This window comes from Protopterus annectens, chromosome 14.part0 (assembly GCF_019279795.1).
Source record: "Protopterus annectens isolate FY-2018-M chromosome 14.part0, PAN1.0, whole genome shotgun sequence".
NCBI classification, from domain to species: domain Eukaryota; kingdom Metazoa; phylum Chordata; order Ceratodontiformes; family Protopteridae; genus Protopterus; species Protopterus annectens.
The window spans coordinates 290,936,926-290,959,386 of record NC_056748.1 but is presented as its reverse complement, the minus strand read 5'-3'; the positions used below and the strand labels follow the sequence as shown (position 1 = coordinate 290,959,386).

The 22,461-nt window shown below is 37.5% G+C and overlaps 1 protein-coding gene across 11 annotated transcripts in view; it reads right to left on the bottom strand.

Annotated features, from left to right (window-relative positions):
* CHST15 (carbohydrate sulfotransferase 15) overlaps nucleotides 1–22,461 on the bottom strand; it is a 966,917-nt gene that overhangs the window by 102,656 nt on the left and 841,800 nt on the right. For all 11 annotated transcript variants that reach the window (XM_044056008.1, XM_044056009.1, XM_044056010.1 and 8 more), the window contains one exon: nucleotides 21,302–21,458. In XM_044056008.1, the coding sequence (XP_043911943.1) occupies nucleotides 21,302–21,458 (157 nt within the window). The remainder of the gene's footprint in view (nucleotides 1–21,301; nucleotides 21,459–22,461) is intronic.

The following is a 22,461-nucleotide window of genomic DNA, read 5'->3' as shown; positions in this document are numbered from 1 at the left end:
GAGAGATAATTATTAAGTGATAGCCTTACTATATAAGAAAAATTAATTCATGGATAAGGTGGTAACTACCAGTTGAACAGCCACTCATTTTATCTCTTTACTATATAAAAGTAGAATAAAACATTTATACATATAATATGACCCATTTCATTATAATGCATGTGTGCAGCTTATGTCAATTTAAATATAGTGTTATCACATTGTCTGTATCCAATATATTTGCAATACAGCTCGTGGATGCATTGTAAAAGCTGTGATTTAACTAAAAAGCCATTTTTTTAATATTCATTATGCTTTACAAAAAATAGAAGAAGAGTTAGAAGCTGATGCACCTCACTTTTATAAACAGATTTAGTGCTTTTGTCCCGGTACAGTGGACTTCATCAGAATAACATTGTCTGGAATGACCGGCTTTACAACAATTAACTAGCACATGACCAGAACAATTAATGAATTAATGGAATTATTTATAATACAATATTCCTTTTAATAAATACTCTTAAAAAATAAATCACATAGTCAAAAACCCACATAGTGGTAAAAATCAATTTTTTTCCACGGTGTTAAAAACCCTTTTCAAAGTTTAAAAATGGCCCCTGGAAAATATATTAAAAACTAAAAGTGAACAGTAGGACACAGCTTAGATGGTAAACATAGCTTTTAATTTTAACACATCACTACTAGATACCATGTCATTAAGTCCCGGGAAAGCAGTAGCACTGCATTTTAGCTGCCACCTGAGTTCCTTGTATTCAAGGAATTCATCAGATGGTCCAGCCGTGACACAAATCAACATGGTGAATAGCAGTAAGTTAAAAAATGACAGGGATGATCCTCAATATGTTTAAACAGGGCATTCCTTTCATCCCTTCTTTGCCTGTTGTATTGATATTCATAGATTCTACTTCTCAATGCCCTTTTAGTTTTACCATATAGAAACCCTCACACATTTGACACTTAGTCACATAAATAATCCTTTTACTATCACAATAATACTTGAGATAGAGTTTAACAACACCAAATTCTTCAAGTAACAGAGAGTCTTCCAAAATATGCCTGCATTGTAAACAGTGAGCACACTTCACCATTGCACTGTTATGCTTAGAATTTACTGGATGTTGATTCTTGTACGGGGCATTGAGAAGAAAAATTTATCAACTTTGATATTAAAACTCAAACCCACACTTACCTTATTCACATGTTAGCCCCCACTACACCTGCATTCAACAAAACACAGTTCAGCCATTTAATTATCTGAATATAAACAGTAATAATATAGGACACAAACAATTTCATCACTTAAGAAGCAAATCTACTCCACATGCTTACTGCTAGGAAACATGCAAGAACACATGCAGGACCCATGTCAGAGTACTCCTATGTACTCAGACTCCTAACTACATTTAATAGGTTTCCTTAGCATCTAAGTGTCACCAACCCCTCCAAAAATAACACAAATGCACCCATACATCCTAATATGTCATGCCATCCATCTGAGCACCTGCACTAAACATTAGACAAAAGGCTTCACCAATTCACTAGTAAAGTCATGACTTTTTTTTTCAAAATTACCACAACCTATCTACCCTCAGGACTTGACACAATCTAAGTTTACACATTTTGAAGTTAATGCATATTAACTGGTATCATAAAATATGATGGGTTTATCAAAGTATTTTATCCTTGGAGGCAAGCTTTTTGTCAGGGCTTTAGATAAAGCATACAAAAAAAATATATATATATATATATATATATATATATATATATATATATATATATGTATATATACATATATATTATAAATATATGTAAACTCTGAAGCACAGGTGTCATTTTTTCCCTGGTGGTTTACTTTACCTTCTGTCATACTGCTATATTTCAGCACCTTAAGTAGTACTGGAAAGAAGTAGTAGTTCTGCAAGCTTGACAATTACTTAGGCCTGACTAGAGAAAGACTGGAATAACAAATGTAGGAAAAGAGATTGAATAAGCTGATGGTGTGGGTGGAGGGAGGGGGGCAAGCAGGTTCAAGAAAGATAAGAGAGAATTTCTGCCTTCAGTGGGGTATTTTGAAAACTATAAGCAATGCCCTACAACTGATCTGTGCCAGATAAACACTATGTGAGGGAGCACTTTAGACCAGTTTCCAATAGCAGTGAAGTTCGGTATTCTGATATTACTTCTGTATACTAGGAAATGAGCAAAAATTTAGCCATTTCCTAAGAAGGACTGTTAAGCCAAGAGGCGACAAGCTGAAAGAATATGAAGAAGCAGTATTTCCCTCAAAATTAATTCTATGATTAGTCCATATAAGTTAAAATGAATTAGTATTACTGGTGGATGTTTAAATGTAGATGCTGAAAGGTTAATTATTTTCTCATGGCTAGTTTGACTGCTTTAATATGTAACTGGCCACTTTAATACATGTCTCTAAGTGAAAGATTAATTGCCAGATGTCCATTAGAAAGGAAATTCTTTTATATAGCCAGACTAATCACCAGGCATATATTTCTTAGGCCCAAAGAAGTCATCATCCCCCTCTACTGTTCACTTATCAGGCCGATAATAAAGCATAATGCCAACTTTTGTATATACTTTTCTAAGCATATGACCACGCTTGAAAGAGTGCATCATGTCCCAACTAAGCCAATTAAGGGAATGTCCTCTTTCACCAAAACAACCATCTTATCTCTCTTTTCTGTTTCCAAACAACTTATAAGAGTTGACTGTCTGGCACACAGAGCCTCAAAAAATCTAGTCCTATGTGGCCTTCTACAAATCCACAAAATGAATAACAGATAGTCAAGAGATATAAACTTTCACATATACATAAACAGGACATGTGGGCAAGAGAGACCTCTATTACAAAGAACCCCCCCCCCTTTTTATAGAATAGACCCTCCTTGGATGCAAAGCAGAGTAACTCCCTCACTTTTTTCTGGCATAAACTGGATGATTCGATGAACAATCGTAAGTACAGTCCAAGTGCAGCACCTCAAGCACTTATGGAAAGGGGTCACTTTATTTTGATGAGGTCTTGTAGTAATTCATGTCTAAGTAATATCTGATTAGGTTCTTCTAGCTAGGCTACAAATGGTCCATCAGATCAACAGCCTAGTACTAACCTATGAACAATTATGAGGAATATGAAGATGGCTTTCGTTTTGTGTTGGTGTTGTAAATTTGCACTGGCTGTGTGTTTGTTTTGTCCATAAACAGAATCATAAGTAGTTAATAGCCATGCAGTTCAGGAGAACATTGAGGAACCTAGCCAAATGATTTGTTTTGTTAAGTTACTTTGTCAAAGTCACATAGTAGGCAAATGGAGGCTGAGGGACTCAAACCCTGGACTATATAGTTAGCAGTATGCTAGCAGATCATAGCCTTAATCCTCCTAACTGCCAGACATCTGCGTGTGTGAAAAAAAAATTCACTTCTTGATTTAAAAATGTGTAAAATGGAATTAACAATATTAATGTATGAAACACGACGAGGCACCTGCTTTTGAAATCACCTGCAGTCTTTAGCAGGGTTATTAATTTTAATTGGAAGTTAGAATACACACATATTTTATATTATGTTTCAGCAATGTAGATAAAAGGGGCATAGTATCCGATTCTACAAGGCATGACTATTCCTGCATGCAGCTTTTTGTCCCGTAAAATGGTTGGCATGTTATAAACTATAAAATTGTTTCCAAAATATGTTGTATTGCCAGACTTAACATAAACATCGTTCTTCTAGAAACATCTCACTGAATAAAAAAAATGCCTAACAGGAGCACATGTCCTACAGTGGATTAGAAAATAAGCAAGACTACAGCCTGGTCACTGTAAACAATGGAATTTTACTGACATGAACTGAAGTGCTTTTGTGAAAGTTTGTAAGCTACTTTGTGGTTTTTATTCACTGGTGTTTATTACTTCTCATGAACTACGTTTGCTGCAATCACTATGTAAACACCATCTGGCAACAAGGTCAAAATTTTAAAGTAATGTAGTCATCAGTGTTTTAAGAAAAATATGCATTGATATAATTGCACTGTTTTCAGAAGAAGACTAATGTTTTTGTGTTTTTATGAATTGCAGTCCTCTGATCTCCCTCTCTCATACTTTCACCTACACAAACACACAATTACTGAATGGAAATTATTCAAAAGAAATATCAGATGATAAACATCACAGCCTAGATTACAATGTGAAAAATTCCAAACTTTAGTACATTTTATTGACATCCCCATAAGCAATGATAACATGTTCAATGACTGATATGTGTTTTCAGAAAAATATATTCAACAAAAATGGAATATTCTGGGATCTATAACACAGGTGTTTCCTTAAGTTTTCCCGACCATTAGTTATCTTTACTATATGCATTAGTAAAACATGTAGAAAATAATTATAGTGCATGGAGAGTGGTGATTATGTTCTGAAATTCAGAAAGAAAAATCAGTTGAGCACTACAGTGGCAAGATCCCCAATCTTAATAAATGTTAAGCACCCTCTGCTTAAGTTGTTATGGTCAGGTCTAACACTACACTGCCAGTACAGATCAACAAATGACAAAGATTTGGTTCTGCCTGCTGTCCGTACTGATGAGTTGTCCCTTCCTCTCACAAACTTAGAAAGTAGCTAGAAAACAGGATGTGTGTTCACCTGCATTATCTCTGAAGGATATGAGTTCTAAAATTTAAATGTATGCAGTGACTTCAATGCCCCATGTTTTGTCTATTTGTCTGAAAACTATGGACATTATGAAGAACAGATTAAACAGATGAGGCAAAATTCTGGGCATTCTGTGAACATCTGGAGAGTTTAAAGGCCTGAAAGGTGAGTGGAAATGTAAGTGAATGTGTTAAGCTGCCTTTCTGACAGCACTCGCTAAGTGGCTTAGTGCGCTATGGCTTTGAAAGCCAGCAAAACAGTATATTTTTTAACTGTTACTAGTAGTATATGGAGCGGATAAAGCTCCATGCACTACAAAGAATTATGATCCAGTGACTGATCATAACCATTTATTATGTGTTATCAACATGAATGCCAAGATTCACCTCTCAAGCTTCGTTCTTGAGGGGAATTCCTTGGCACCTATGTCTTAAACAATAATAAATAGGTTATGAACCGCGACCTGATCATAATCCTCTATAACTGAAAATTATCAGTACCCAGCTCTGATGTATACCATTGTTAATATATTCTGAATACAAGAGGCCTATGTCAACAAGCAAGTAGAACCCTAACTACATATGGTAATGTTGTTGTTTGTCTTTTCGACTTTTCCCGGTTAGAGGTCGCCACAGCGGAACTCCTATCCGCTAATGATTGGCAGTAGATTTTTATGGTGCCAAGTTTCCAGCCCGATGCCAAACCTTCAACAAAAGCACGCCCATTCACGCATGTCTTTCGGAGGTCACTCGACCGTGGGGAGGACATGCGGACTCCACACAGAAGGCACTCCAGCCGAGAATTGAACGGGAGAACCTCTTGCTGTTAACTACATATGTAACTACATATGGTAATATGTTATCATATTTCATAAAGTTTCTGGTTAAATTCCAAAGATACTCTGCAGGTGAACTGGCAATTCTCTGTGGTAGTACATGCTATGTTTGTGTGTGTGTGTGTGTGTGTGTGTGTGTGTGTGTGTGTGTGTGTGTGTGTGTGTGTGTGTGTGTGTGTGTGTGTTTACACTTTGAGAAGAGTTCATACAACCACACAGACACTCCTGGGGAAGGCTGGCACAGGTTCTCCAGCTGTGCCCCTTTTTCCCAGACTACATGGTAGTATCAGCTGCCACCACTCACTAATATTTATCAGCTACTCAAAGGCCCTTAAAAGGGTGTCCAATTATTACTGTGCAATATTATTATCCAATTGGTAGTATAGCCCAGGGCTAAAGCTATTGAAGTGGCTTTGTACAATTTTACCAAAGGCACGCAAGTACTCTAAAGACCTTAAATTATCTCTGTAAAAACAGCCACAGTTGAAAGGGTTTAAAAATATTTAATGACAAATAGTCAAAACACAAGACAAATACTTTTTACTACACAGTGCTAGTCAAGAGTTCAAAGATCACAGAGAAATACTTAAAAGACTTCAGTAGTACAGTTCTAACATAACAGAAAAACACTTAGTCTAATCTTTCTAGTTTCTAACTATTTCTAAGAGAACACAAGTCTAACATAAACTTACATATAGAGCAAGGCAGTGCTGGTGAGTTGGATAGTCAAGACAAAAATGCTTAGTGCTCTCTGATTCTCTGTTTTTAAAATCACATCCATGTTTCACATTACATCATTCTTCACACTTCCCTGGGTTCCCAGGCTAACAGAAACTACATTTACATTCTTCACATCTGGGCAGAAACCAGAGCAATAAAGAACATTTATGCAAGCAAATTCTGGCCATTAACTCTGGCCTTAAAACAATAGCAAGAATTCCTTCATCTAGACCAGCTGGAGCCATGATTACATCAAAGAGTCACAACATGTTTTCCTTGGTCAGTAGAGTGCACTGCTGTTACATTTTTTTTCAGTTCCACATGTAACACTATTTTTACCATTTAAGACAACAAGCCTGTGGTTTACATTAATATTTACAGATGACAGAATTATCTCCAAAATTCTATCTGGCTAGGCTGTCAGCCTTCACCTATCTTCACCCAGTCATCACATATGCATTCATGTTATCAAAGTAAAAAAAAATACTGACACTGAGCTTTAACCACCTGCATACTTTCCTCTTCTCTGAAAGCAGAATTTTCACCATAATCATAATGATATTTCAAATGACAGATACATATCAATTATGTTTAACAGAGGCCTTTAAAGTGAGCTGACCAGTTTCTTATTATGTGTTAGAATTCCTTACATATAGCACAAAACACACATAGCTTTTAAGGACAAAATACAGTTCGTAGCTGATAAATTTCCAGTGTTTATTTGTGGTAACAGTTTCAAGAACCGCAAAATACATGGGGTAGGAGGAAGGAAAACCAAGCAAAACTAAATAAATTTAGTTCATATTGGTAATCTAACCATTGCTTGTATCCAGCTGAAGCAGCCAAAGGCAGAGAAGGTCACCAAGAAGTCATCTTCATTGATCTTCAATAGTTATTATCTTGTTCATTACATATTCAGTTTGAATTTTACTTGACTATTTCAGAAATGGTTCTACTCACATATTTAGAAATGTTATTAAATGTCTTGATGATTTCGTTTTTCAGTCTTTTTAGTCTTTTTATTCTGTACTACTAATTTATAATACTGCAGTTTAGATTAGGACTCTCCAGTAATTCAACAATATCATAAAAAATACTATAATTTGAGTTTTACAAATTATTATACTGCACTATAACAATACCATATTAGTTTAATCTATCCAGTTACGTTTTGAATGAGTCCTATAAGTATTGGCTCAGTGGTTTAAGATGTGGAACAGTTAAAATATACTATATATTCCACCAAGGGAAATGTATACATTCCAAAAATAAATAAATATATATATATAGATATATATATATATATATATATATATATATATATATATATATAAATTATATAAATACCTAAATCTTAATACGCAATCTATATGAATTCAGATCCCTAACTGCAGCAGCTAAAAGACAAAGAAGGAGTAAATCCATCAAAAGGATGCAGGCTTGTAGGTTGCAAGACATTCCCCTGTGAAATTAATAGGAACAGTTGGTTAGGGTCAAATGGCTGAATAAATTTCTGATATATAGACATCTGACTGCTGCAAATTCACAGAGGGCACAGAGGTGGATGCCATGCTGTGCCCATAGTGAGAATAAGCAAGTACAGGAGGAAGTAATGTCCACAGTCCAACAAGTTTGTAGGGACAGCAGGCAGTATGGCAGACACCCACAACAGGACAACTCATAGGCATGTCAGTGGCAGAGAAAATACAGTGTACAATGGGAAATGTTTTTACCAATGAGTCTAGGGAAATCACAGATGTTATCCATGACGTACAGCACATGCTTACGCAACTGCATCTGTTAGAAGAGTAAATCAGTAAGGATGAAATCCTATCCATTGCTGTACTCATATTTATAATGCATTATGTATTTTTAGGTGATGCTGACTAGACACGTCGGCTTTCCTCAGGCAGTGTGTGGGATTACCTGCAGACATCTGACAAATATACTTCTTGCTCCAGCATAATAAGCAGCTCAGTGAGATGTACTGCAGACTGTTCTAGCAACACCTTCAGCCACCAGAGACAGGTCACTCATCTGGGAAGATCCAGGTCATACAGGTCACATACTTTCAAACCCAAAGCACTTTCGTTATTCCAGTTGTGGGCATCATATATTATGTGCTCCTCTGTGCCTGCAGTGAATTTGCCATGGTATGTCCAGGTATACACAAGCACCAAAATGAAACATTTTTCCCAAGTGATCCCTTCAGTAATATTTCCTAATATGCAAAAACACCAAAATGAAACAGTCACCCAAGCAACCCCTTCAGTAAAATGTCCATGGATGCACAGGCACCAAATGAAACATTTATCCAAGTGACCCCTTCAGTAAAATGTCAAGGTATACACCAACCAAATTCCCCTCACATTTCCATATTTCCCTGGAAAACTGCTGCTTACTGATTTAGGGCTATTTACATGCTTAGTATGCATATGAGCTCATTACAGATTCATGTCTGTAACTCATACTCATATGCATATTTGTAAAGCCCCTTAACAGTGTAGTAGCTGTCCCCTATTGTTTATGGGTTAAGCAAATTATACTTTTGTGATGGGGGGTGTTTACAACTCCTTTCGATGTAAGTACTCATACTGAAAGTCCAGGATTTGCATGGATCACCACTATGAAAATGCAAAGCCCTGAACTATGAATATAACTCTATATAACATACCATTTTCATAAGTATATAATTTATTACATCATAGTTTTCATTGGCAAAGTCCACCTAGGATGATTCATATGACTGGTTTTCATTTTTCTTTAGGATAAGGATAATATTATTTGCTAATGGAACATGTATTCATTTCAGAGTGTAAAAACATGGGTTGGGAAAAATTATCCTATGTTTTCAATGTAATAACTAAGATATTACTATCACTAATTAGGATTTATACTATTTTTCAAGTTCTTTTGATGAACATAGCTCATCAATACTTAAGTAGGGATAAACTATGTTGAGTAGTTTATCCAGTTAGTATATGGGTAGTTGTAAACCCAAATAAGGACTATATTTAATTAATTTCTGCATGTTTATGCTATGCTGGAGACAATTGATGGTACATAGTACATTTTTATCATACAGAGTCATACAGTACTCTTCAGTGCTGATGTTTATCTTTGTTTGAATACTTTTTGTGCATGAGCTATTGTTTTCTTGGATTATGGCTTTTAGATGTTCTTTACAAATGCTGAGATACTGAGATTTTTTTGAGCACTGAATCATGAATGAATGCGAACATTTGGTCTTCATAAGCAGATGCAATATGTCTGTATACAAAGATTTTACTGAGCAGACATTCTTTCTTGGATGTTCAATGATTCTACCACATATTGATGCATATATTACAAAGATATTCATCTGAGATTGTTTATAATAGTGTTAACAATGACCACACCATGACATAATTACATGTAAACCTTTTTAAGACAAGATGAGGTTTCCTTCATTTTGGCTTTAAGAAACTGAAACACTTTTACAAACCTCTTGCAAAACTTCAGTGGGGGTGAGTATTCGCTTTATGCTCCGCAAAGTCACCAGATCCTGTGATACTTTTAGAGTTGCTAAACTGCAACAGCTGCATTATGAGATTTTTTAGCCTATCTTGGTTCAAATTTAGAATTAAATGCTTTGTTATTAAGGACTCCTCCCACTGCTATACTATGGTGTCTTTGCTTATCTAATTTACTGTGGTCATTGTGAAGACTGAGTAATGTTTTACATGCATGAGATTCTAGTTGTGTTGAGATTGTGGCCTTATGAGCTGAAGGTGACACTATTATTGCAGTATTCCTCACAATCTTTGCATATGCAGCATAGGTGTGTATGTATTCTCACTGGATCTGTCTGCTGAAAGTACAGCCTTAGTATTCTGGTTAGACTTTTACATCTCACAAATGTTTGAGGTCTAGACAATAAGGACAGCACTTTCTGAGAAGAGACAGTGCCTAAATTCCTTGAGATAAATGTCACACACTGATGCTAAACATTAGCTCAGACAGTACATATAACTTTTCTTACATATGAGCCTTCATATATAAAAATAACATTCAGAGAAATGTTTCTGTTAGTCTGATGATAGTTTTACCTTTGTCTTTGTTACCTTAAATGAAAAGACCTCATTAGATATATAGTAAAACTGTAAAATACCATTATAAAAATCTATTCTTTGAAAAATATCATAAATAAGGAATGTCCTGTATGAAAAATATTCATGTAAGTAAAAAAAGTATAATATATTACAAGTATCTACATATATGCAATGTAAACTATTTAAAACAGATTCTAGTGCTTAAGCTATATTTTATATATATATATATATATATATATATATATATATATATATCTATATATATATATATATATATATATATATATATATATATATAGATCTACCTGAGAAGGTCGACAAGCCATTTGATTGACACTCATTTGGTCGACAAGCAGTGCCCCGACCCCCCTTAGCTATATATATCAACTCCATGGTCGCACAACATTGGGGAGGGGGGCAAATCTGCTTGTTGACCAAATGAACTGCCGACCAACTGAGTGTCGATCAAATGGCTTGTCGACCATCTCAGGTAGACCCATATATATATATATATATATATATATATATATATATATATATATATATGTTTTTGTATACATTTTTGTATACATGTGTATGCCTACTGTTTTTATACATATTTTTAGTAGATGTATTAATATGTGTGTCTTATAGTGTTCCTGTTGCTTTAATTAATTCTATTATTTCCTACACTCTTGGGATTGGTTATTTTGTAATAGGGATGTCTTTTTAAATGTGATGCTGTTTAGGGAGATTGTTAGTCTGATGAAGCAGAAGGAGTCTGTGAAAGAGCTTACTACCTTTACTTGTGTCATTTATTTTATTTATTTATTTATTTGCAATTTGATTACCGGGGAAGTCCACTGGGCCGAATTTAACCATTTTCAGTGGAGGCCCGGGGAGAAAAGCTCCAAGATGTATTATACAATTTAGATACAAATGATAGTTAATATTAAAGATCTTATGTAGAATAGTTACTCATAAATGCATTCAGTATCATGCATAGTTAAATTCATTAAGCTTGAAGGTAGGGATCACACAGTTTCATTTGAAGAAAACAGATATGGGTTAGGTATGGAAACAGTTTACATACAAACCTTTTAAGTGGACTGTGTGAGGGTAGCTGTAGGAGGTGAGAGCTTAGAGAGAACCTATAGAAATTGTTGAGAGCTTAGATAGGCTCATAGGAAGATAATTATGAGAGATGTAGAGCTTGGGAACCAGAGCAAGAACCCCCTTGGATTAAGTTGGGTGAAGACAGGTACATTTCCATTTAGTGGACAGGTGTTTGAATAGTTGAGTTTTGAAGTTTTCTGAGTTTGGTATGGTTCTTAGTGTGGAAGGAAGGGAATTACATTTTTTGCCTAGTGAGAAAGATAGGAGAAGTTGGCCAGCAGGAAGTTTAGGTTTATGGATAGTAATTAAGTTCTGATTTTCAGATCTGAGAGCTCTGTTGGGTGTATAAGGGGGAGAATGTTAGTTAGAGTGGGACAATTTGTTGGGTGAAATATGAGTCTATGTGCAGTAGTGAGTTGGAGATAGTCTAGGTAGTTTGGGAGTTCAAGCCAATTCAGGGATTGTAGGTTTAGGCAGTGATGGGTGGTATTTTTAGATTTAGAGGCAAATTTAGAGATTTTGTTGTAGCAGTTTTCTAGTTTAGAGGTGATAGAGGAGGACAGGTTGGTTAGGAGAGGGGCTCTGTATAATAAGGAAGAAGAAGATAAGTCAAGGCCAGAGTTTGCCTGGTAGAGTTGGAGAGAAACCAATTATTCCTATAAGCATACCTAGCTTTTGGTATGTTGTCTTAATATTTTGTTGAATATGAATACCAAACTTGAGGTGTTCATCTACAGTAATGCCAAGTAGTTTGGCAGAAGGGACTACTTCTATAGGTGAGTTGGTTTGACTATAGACTTTGAAGTTGTTTTTATTGTAGGAGAGGGTCTTTTTGCAACGGAATAGTAGAATCTTTGATTTATTTCAACTGAGAGAAAGGTGGTTTTGGTGCATCCAGTTTTCAGTTGTTGAGAAGGCAGTTTGGGTTTTAGTCAGCAATTCAGAGAGGTTTGAGGCAGAGTAGATTAAGGTTGAGTCATCTGCATATTGAATGATTTTGGCATCAGGAACATCAGTGTGAAGTTATTGATGAAGATGTTAAAAAGCATTGGCCCAAGGATGGATCCCTGTGGTACGCCAGTTGGGGTAGGTAGGAAGGAAGAGATGGAGTTCTTCCATTTGACTGCCTGTGATCTGTCTGATAGATAGCTGGAGAACCAGGATAAAGCATTATGTGAGAGATTAAGGTTTGAAAGATGACATAGAAGGTGCTTGTGGGGAACAGTATCAAAGGTTTTAGACAGATCGAGTAAAACAGTAGAAACTAAGTGGCCTGAATCTTGGGCTTGATTGACAGTTTCTAGAAAAGACAGTAGAGTGGTTATTGTGCTATGGCCTGGACAGAAGCCATGCTGGGTAGGAGTGAGAAGATTGTTTTGGGTCAGGAAAGGCATAAGTTGGAGGTGAATGCATTTTTCTAGGATTTTGGAGATTGGTGAGAGCAAAGCAATGGGGCGAAAGTTTGAGATGCTGGAATTTTTGCCACCTTTATGAAGAGGAAGAATATAAGCTGAGCACCAGAGTTTGGGGACGTATGATTCTTTTATGGATCAGTTGATAATGATGCTGATTGAGAGTGCAATGCCATCAGCAGCACATTTTATGAAGGAAGATGGAATATTGTATTGTCGGGAGCGTTAGAGCAAGGTTTAAGTTTGGACAAAAGTTTTTTATAAAGTTAGTGGAGATGAGTTTGAGTTCAAACAGATGAGGTGATTTAGAAGGGGGAGAGTGTAGAGCAGTTGGGTTATTATTGGGAAATGTCTTGGTGAGGGTAGTAATAGTGTCTATGAAAAATTAGTTAAATTCAGAGCCTAGTTCGAGATCAGATTTACTTGGGTCAGGACAGGGATTATTCTTGGAGCCTGGATTGAGGAGTGAGTTTACTGAGTTCCAGAATTTTGGGTTTTTTTATTGTTATTGGACTGAAGTTTGATATAGTAGGCTTTTTTTGTCTTTGGTGATTAGTCATTTTGCACGGCTGTGGAGCTGTTTATATTGGAGCAAGGTATTGTCCAGTTTATTGTTTTGGTAAAGCTTCCATAGTTTGTCTCTGTGGTCTCTTTGGATAGCCAAGGAGCAGTTTTAGTTTTTATACTTTTGTTTCTTAGTGGGGCTAGTGAGTTTAAAGTATCAAAGAAGACAGAGTTGAAGTATTCTATAGCCTTGTCAAGAGGAAGGATGTTTAAAATTTTCCAGTTCATTTGTTTAAAAGTATTTGAGAAAGTAGTTGGGTTGAAGCTGCTGAGGTTACAAGTTTGACTGTACTGATACTTGTGTGGGGAGGAACTAGCTGAGCAATGCATGAAGGATGGGAGGTGGTCACTAAAGGTATCAGGAATTGTGCCAGAACTGGTTATTTTATTTGGATCTGAGACTAGGATCCAATCTATAGTGGATCCGGGAGGGTTTATTTTGTTAGGTCGAGTGATGGAGAGGATTATTTGAGTGAAGTTATAGAGGTTAATGGATAAGGAGAGAGAGAGGCAATTGATTTTATTCCAGTCAATATTCACATCACCAAGGATATAAGTTTCATGGTTAACTTCAGTAGAGGCCCATAGGAGAATATTTTCGAGTGTAGAGACATTGTTACCAGGTGAGATATATAGGGCAATGATGCAGATATTTTTATGTTTATTTAGTTTTAGAATTCCAGCAGTTAGTTCAGTGTTCTGGAATTGAGGAATTGGATTTTGGAGGTGAATTAAAATAAGAAGGTTGGAGTAGACTAGGGCAGTGCCTCCACCTTTTTTATTTAGTCGGTCATTTCTGAGACAATGAAATCCTGGGGGCAGAATCACAGAGTCAGAGATAAAGGGCTGAGCCAGGTTTCAGAGATGGCTAAGATATCTGGTTGGTTATGGCTTAACCAAGCTTGAAATTGGTATATTTTGTTGTTTAGACTTTGTGCATTAACTGTAAAAATCTTTAGGGTGTTGAGATAGGAGGAAGAGGGTTAAGGGATGAGTGTTGTTAATAAAGGATGTAGGACCAGGGTTAGCATGGATATCACCAGCTTGGACTAGGTTGTTGAAGGAGATATTCTTTAGCCATATTGGACTGCCAGGCATGAATGTTGGTAGACTGTAGACTGGAGCAGGTGACAGTATCTTGACATTAGAGGAGAATAGTTTAGGGTGGAATAGGTGCAGAGGGTTGGGTTGAATGAGAGAAGAGGAGATAGAGTGGAAATGGGAGTAAGAGTGAGGGGGAAGGTGGGTTTTTAGGGTAGTTATCTTTGTAGGTGGTATTGGACAAGCATAGGTGGAATATGAGGTAGCATAGTATAAGGGAAGTAGGAACAGAAAGAGGAGGCTGGGAGACTGGAGGGTGTGATATCTTGAGGAGAGCATGTTGGACCAAAGAGAGAGTGGTATGAGTGGTTAGGAAATAGAGAAGGCTATAAAGAAGAAAGGGTTTAAAAAGTGATGGAGGTAATCTAGAGATTTAATGAAAGAGGAGGGGACTATAATTATTGGGTGGAGTACAGATTACAGAGTTTAAGAAGGATGGCTATAGGTGGGAGGAGTAATGAGGGGGGAGCTGGTATTGGGTAATAAGGCTGAGAGGGTGGAGTAAGATAGAAATAAAGCTAGAAGTACTGGGGCGGGTGGGAAATGGGGGCAGGGTAGGGGGCGGAGTGAGCCCATAGGGCGAACGGAGCAGGACAATGAACACCAGAGGTGAGTATGGCAGAAAAACTATCAGCAAAGAGCAGTTTAAAGGCTGTATTTGGAAGGTATGAGCTAAATATTTCCAGCCAGAAAAAGAAGGCTGCATTTACAGAGGGTGGATTAGCAGGGGGGAGAAGATATTTACAATCTAAGGATATTAACTCATAACCAACTGTTTATGAAAAAATAAAACTTGTTGGGATTATAAAGACTATCTAGGATTTATATTTGTAGATGCTGCCACCTAATGGTAGAAGGAGATAGCAAACAGCATCGATAGTTGGATCAGTCTTAGGTTTAAATACATTCTAGGGTAGTGATAACAGGAGGGGAGGGGGCAAATGGTCTGTGGTAGGCTGCTAGAACACACACATGGGAGGGCAAATTAACTCTATAGATAGTACATCAAGTCTACATTTAATTAGTGCTAAGCAACATACATTTACACAATCTTGTTGGGGGAGGGTTCTTCACAGTAGTATTTTTCTAAGTACCAGGCAAGCTGGTCAATTCAGGGTGTCTTCAGGTGATGGCCGGAGATATTCATTTTGCATTTAAAGCAGTGAGGGAGCACCCAAGATGGATTAATTTACACAATCTTGTTGGGGGGGGGGGGTCTTCTCAGTAGTATTTTTCTAAGTACCAGGCAAGCTGGCCAATTCCAATCTTGTTGGGGGGGGGGTCTTCTTAGTAGTATTTTTCTAAGTACCAGGCAAGCTGGCCAATTCAGCGTGTCTTCAGGTGATGGCCGGAGGTATTTCTTTTGCATTTGAAGCAGGGAGGGAGCACCCGGGATGGATTGCGGGAGGCGAAAACAAGCAGCCTAAACTGCAGGACCAGCACAGAGGAGCTGTGGATGCTCAGGACAGGATTTAAAAATCATTAAAGATATCTGCTTTGTGTAACCTATGGGTGTTTTTTCTATGCTTTTGGGTATGACTGGTGGGGATGGGGGGTGAAGTTTGCACCAAATCTGTCAACTAGCAAAGTTGTCAATTTCCTCCTGTAGAGTGTGAGTGGTACCATCTATTTCAAATTTGGCACATAGCTGAGCACTGCCTTTTAGATTTCAGATGTGATTAAAGACTGCCTTATGATTGTCCTTGGCTAAGGATGCTATTTTAGCTTCATAATTAGCTTTAGAGAACTTTACAAGACTACGGATTTTCGTGTTCAATCTGTGGAGGGAATTCTTCCTCTGCACAGCCAGTTGCCTCTTGCTCTTGGACATCAGTTTCTTCCTTTTGTTATACAGACTGTTTATACTAGATGTTCACCATGGTAGCTTATTTATTTATTTATTTTTTTGAGGAAGGCCTAGTTTTAATCTATCAGGTATAGCTGAGTCTATACAGTTGTTAAGGTGACTATAAATGGCATTTGTGTACATCTCTGCTTAGGAGTCATTGCTACCTGTGATTGCAGGGGGTATAAAGCTTTTTATACCATCACTTAGTAGGGTGCATTTTGCTTTGGAGTATTTCCTTAGGTTTTTTATCCTTTGGGGATGTGGGGTCCAACAGATACTTCAAATGAGACTGATTTATGGTTCGACATTTCCAAGGAGGGCATCACACAGGTGACAGTGCAGTGACCACCCATGTTGGTGAGTACTGTGTGGAGGACATTAGAGCCCATTGTGGGGTGCATCTGTTCCAGAGCATTTGTATTGATAAAGTCCAGGGACTCTGGGCAAGCATCTATGAGGTTGTGTATGTTACCTAGTGAATGGGGGGATAATTGATATCTCCTATGATTAAGATGTTGGGCTGTATGGCGAGTGACTCCAGTAAGTCCAGGTAGGCATTGTGCTTCTATTGGTTCATGGAGGGGGTACCTATAGCTAGCAATATTGTGGAAGTGTGGGTTGCCTATAGTTAATTGGCTATGGCATAATTCAAGACAGTCATATTGTTTGACTAATCTGGAGGTGTACCTGGCTTTAAAGAGCATACTAAGGACACTGGAACTGCTTGATATGATCACCTACCCTTCTCCAAGACACAAAGCAGTTTAACATAGTTTACCTTGCTGTATTGTCATGCACCCCACTAAGAAGACCGTGCCACATGGTATAATTGACATTTGAGTTAATATGGTAAGTACTGAACTGCTTGGCATGCATTTCCTTTTAAACTGGGTTTGCCTTTGCAATCACTTACATTCATTATAACAAACATGCATATATGTAGATGCAAAGATATCAGGAAATCAGTGCCATGATGCTTACCTTGCAGGCAGTCAGGTAGCAGATATGTGCCATGCATGTTGCTATGTGAAGACAAGCCCATTGTTGTGAAGATAACAATACTATGTATGCATGCTTGTCTAGGACCGTCAGGCATAAAATGTAACTGCTCAACTCAGCTCTAGGAACATATTCATTGGGTGTCAGGGTATGCTGTATTGTACAACATGCATTCATATGTTCTGAAATGTTTTTACCCATACACTGCTATGATGTTCCAGTGTTCATGACATACTTAGTGATTTTAACAGTACAGCTGAAACATCAGAAAATGTTTAAGAAACTGTTCCTGACACAATCCTCCCAATGTGTTCACCAATGGCTGATGCCATGAGTATGCAAGAAAATATTCAGTTCCACAAGGGACACAGTTCTTGGCCATGCACCTGGTGCCTCCTATAAAGCTGAAACAGCCACTGCTTGGGCTAACAAAATGGACACAGCATAGGTTGATATACATACGGACTTTGACTCTACATGCTCCAGTACTGAATTGCATGGTCTGCTCATACCACACAACATTAACTTGTTACACTGGCTAAATCAAAAGTGTTTCTGATGGGGTTGATGATATATGCTAGAAATGGCTTGAGGCTGGATAGTGTAACCAGTGTGATAGTGTTTTTACTTTCTTTGCTGTACTGCCAATGCCAGCTGTGTTGATGGTAAACAGTACTGCATGGTAAGAAAGGAGGTGATGTCTGATGTAGTAACTTAGATGGAAGCATCAAGCTACTCTTTATGCAGTGTGCATGACTTGCACTACACAGTTTTCTTCAAGATGTTACTATGTCATGTATGCTTGGAAATACTGGGACCACCCATGTTTTGCACACACACAATCCTGTGAGGTTATATTTTTCACCACAAAGATGCTCTTGTTTAGATACCTGATGATATGGTGCTAGGATGTCAGAACCCTGGACTAGGAGGTCATGCTGCTTAAATGTTATCTTATATTATGACTATTCATATCTATGCTCCTGGGGCTCAGGGTAGATACATCAGTTATGATTCTGCACCCTGCATGCTCCCAGGATACAGGGTAGATACATTTGTTATGATTCTTCATAGTCATGCTGCCAGGCTACAGGACAGATGGATTCAATATCATTCTTCATCATGCATACTACTGTGGTACAGGGCAGATACATTAGTTATTACTGTTTATAACCATGCACTCGCGGTCCTAAGCAGATACATTATTTATGACTGTTCACATCCATGCTCCCAGGTACAAGGCAGATACATTAGTTATGACTGTTCATCATGCATGCTTCTGGTGTACAGGGCAGATTCCCTAGTTATGATTGTTCATAACCATGCTTCTCGGGTTTTGGACAGATATACTAGTTATGATTCTGCCCCCTACATGCTCCCTGGGTACTGGGCAGATACATTAGTTATTACTGTTTATAACCATACTGCTGGGGTGCTAGGCAGATATCTTATTTAGGATTGTTCACATCCTGTTCTCTCGAGTTCTGGGCAGATACATTCATTATGATTCTGCATTCTGCATGCTCCCTAGGTACTGGGCAGATACATTAGTTATGATTTTGTATCATGCATGCTCCTGGGATGCAGGGCAGATAACTTAGTTATGATTTTTCATTATGCGTACTCCTGAGGTACAGGGCTGATAAATTCATTATGATTTTTCATCATTAATGCTTCTGAGCACAGGACAGATAGATTTATTATGATTCCATCAGCTCTGTAAATAATTTGTCAGTTAACAGTTCCACATCTTACAGTGTAATATATATGGTAGTGTCTCTACCACTGCAGAAACTGACAGTGACATTACTGCAACCAGTGGCACCAAGCACAGTGGGAGCTGTACTCTCCTGTAGAGCCCTTTCATGGCTGCATAGTGCTCAGCTAATGTTGATGGAAACAATAAATGGTTCACATCTGTTCCACAAGGCAAGCTGAAAGTTTTCTAGGATATGTGAGTCAGATGTCTGGGAAACTCCAGCAGTAATATCCACATGGCTACTTGCATACTTTAGATGACAGTATACCCACTAACAGGAATGCCTTTGCTTGGGAGAAAATAGGAATCTCCAGCAGACTGTAAACCATCACATGTGATGCAGAAATTTGACGCACAGCAAGTTCTAGCTTTTACTTCAGACTATTCCTTTTGATTACATTCTAGTCAGGAAATTGTTGGGATGCAGACCTATGCAGTGGTTGGGTCTTAGTCACCTGGCTCCCAGTCCCTGGAAAATGCGCTGGATATCAGCTGCAATCCGGTATTGGCTTGAGCATTTTATCCATACTATTTGAATACATTCTGGTAATGTCTGCAAGTTTTTACGTTTGCCTTTTATGGACATTGAAAAATGTTGCAGTGTTTTAGAATCAGACATGTGATATGTCTGGCTTTACTGAAATCCTGTATTTCCCTATCTACCTTTTTCTCAGCAGCCTGTTTTTTTCTAATTGTAACTAGTCAGCAAACATTCACATACATGGTATAGCAGCATGAACAAAGCATAAACTTTTTTGAAATCTGGCCCCGTGTTTGGTGTAGTCCTTATGCACCAGCTAACTCTTCTTAACCACAAGGCATCTTTAATCATTGTTTCAGTTGCACAGACTAATTTAATCTTTAGATAATGGCTATATACTGAGATGTGCAGATGAGCAGACCATGGTGTTTGCCAGATACTGATTACGGCAAGGGGTTAGCAAGGTAGGGAACTATACCATAGGGTGGAATAGCTGATTTCTGGTAATGTGAACTTCATAACTGCATGGGAAGTTATGCAAGAGTTGTTTCTGATAAAGTACTTCTAAATGTGGAGGGTACAGCACTCTGCAGAGACAAGAAAAGTGCACTCAGCCATGTAACTTCACTGGCTGCAGGGACCTGAACAACACACCGCCTCATGTAACTGGCTGCATGGACAAGAGCAATCAATGCACTTTTTTATGTATCTTCATTGGCTTATAAATATTCTGTAGCACATGCACACTGTACATACTCTGAAATTGTATTCTTTTTTGAAAGGGGTGATTGTGCAAATGGTCTAGATAAATGAGTCAGTGCACTCCACATACCGACAACCAGTAATGAAGATTTCCTCAACAAACTGCTACACCATGACAGCAGTGGTATATCCCTAATAATTGTGCTCCCTTTCTAAAATGATCTTTATTTTAAGTTCAGTATTGTTTTCCAATTAACCACGAGGAAAATGTGACACAGTGCTCCTATATCTGGCACAACTTGATGTTATATGGAGGCTACAAACTAAATCAAACCTATTCCAGTCTCCCTCACATAAGCTATAACTCAAATATTGCTCTATACAACTTGAGCAGTTACTTATCAGGATATCACAGAAAATGGTGGCTTTCCACCTTCTGTCCTTGCATCTTGCAAGTACCAACAGTTTTGTCCAAAAGCTGATGCTAATAGAATCCTTTTTGTGGTCAAAAGGTGATGTTAATGGGATCCATTTTGTGGTAACTTTTGCAAACTCTTGACTGCGATTTGTCCAGTCAAAACACTTACTTCAGGATCGATACAGTAACGTCTCTACACACAGCCTAATCATGGGGTTCTACTGACTACCTGATGCACAGATAACTGCTTCCTTCATTTTTTATGCCTGAATTATAAAATGTTGATTCATGAAATATTTAGAAATGGGTAGAACAGTTGGGACAAGTAAGAAGAGTAAAACACTTAACTCAAGTGCATTCAGAAGAGGAGCTGAATTGAATAGTTTAATGTGTTTTATATCATTTCAATAATGTTTGGAGTGTGAGCATCTTTATGACATATATTCAGAAACATGAAATATGGTTCAAACTTTTCTCCCCGTACTTGAACACCTGACTACTAATTTTTTTTTTAAAGAGTTTGAGGTAATTACAAATTCCAAAATTGTTGATGATGGCAGCAAGCTGTTTCACTACCTTAAACAGTCCTAAACCAACTGTGATATACTTACAGGCATTGACATATGAAGTGCTGTGTCATAAACACAAGCTCTCAGAGAGTAATGCTGCAGGCAGCTGTCAAATTGCTGCAGTGAGTCAATAACTTTTTCATGAAAGTCTTCAGCTGATTTATTAGTACTTTCAAAGTACAAATAATCTGAGTACAACCTGAAACAAAAGCAAAACACTATTAGGTACTGTTAGCACATTTCCTTAGGAGGAGACATGCAAAGACTGAATAGCTTGATGATTTATGAATACAATGTGTGCTGCAACTGAGAGTTTCAGATGTTATTCCAGCTCTAGTCTTTAAAAGGTTAATAAAACATCTCTTATTGCATTATAGTCTCAGATTTGCTATACATAGAATGCTTAATACTGATTATACAACTGGGAAGCAATAAAATGCACAATTCATGTGACCTGATAGGCATGAGGTTTGTTACCACTTTCCACAGGTCTCTTAACTGTCTACTGTTTCAGAGGCATGTTTCCTAGATTTCTATTTAATAAGTCATCTACTTAAATTAGAACTCAAGCCTTTAAAATGTTTAAGAGAAACTCTTCTGCCTTAAACCAATGCCTGATTGATCTGCACTCAATGTAGGTGCAGAGAAGACTGCCATTTCATAAAAGTGGAATAGTAGTTAGACTCCATAACTATTGAACAAAAGTGCTTATGTTTTAACCAAAACAAGAGCCAAAATGTTTTTTTATATAATTCATGTCAATGTCACTTTATCCATGTCAGTACTGCCCATGCAATGTGAGCAACTGTTCAAATGACAAGGTAAATGGAGACTTGTGTATTCCTTATTCCTTGTGTTTTTTTTTTTTTTTTTTTTGTGCTTTACATGCCAGGGGCAGTCTTCTCTATAAAGACTCTACCAGATACACATTAGTCACATCTGACAAGAGGTGATGCTCTTAATGTTAACACAATCAAAGCAATACACTGCAATTGTCCTGAGTTAATTTGTTTGATGAACTGGAGAGTGACCTGAACAAGCTGTAAATGTTCCACTTTAAAAGCAAGTCTGCTGCATGTATAATGTGTATCCTGTCTTATTGGATAAAATGTAAGAATTTAACAAATGCTGGAAGGTATCTTGCAGTGAATTAGTGCTAATGACTGTAGCATATAGACAATGCAGTGCAAATATATATGGCT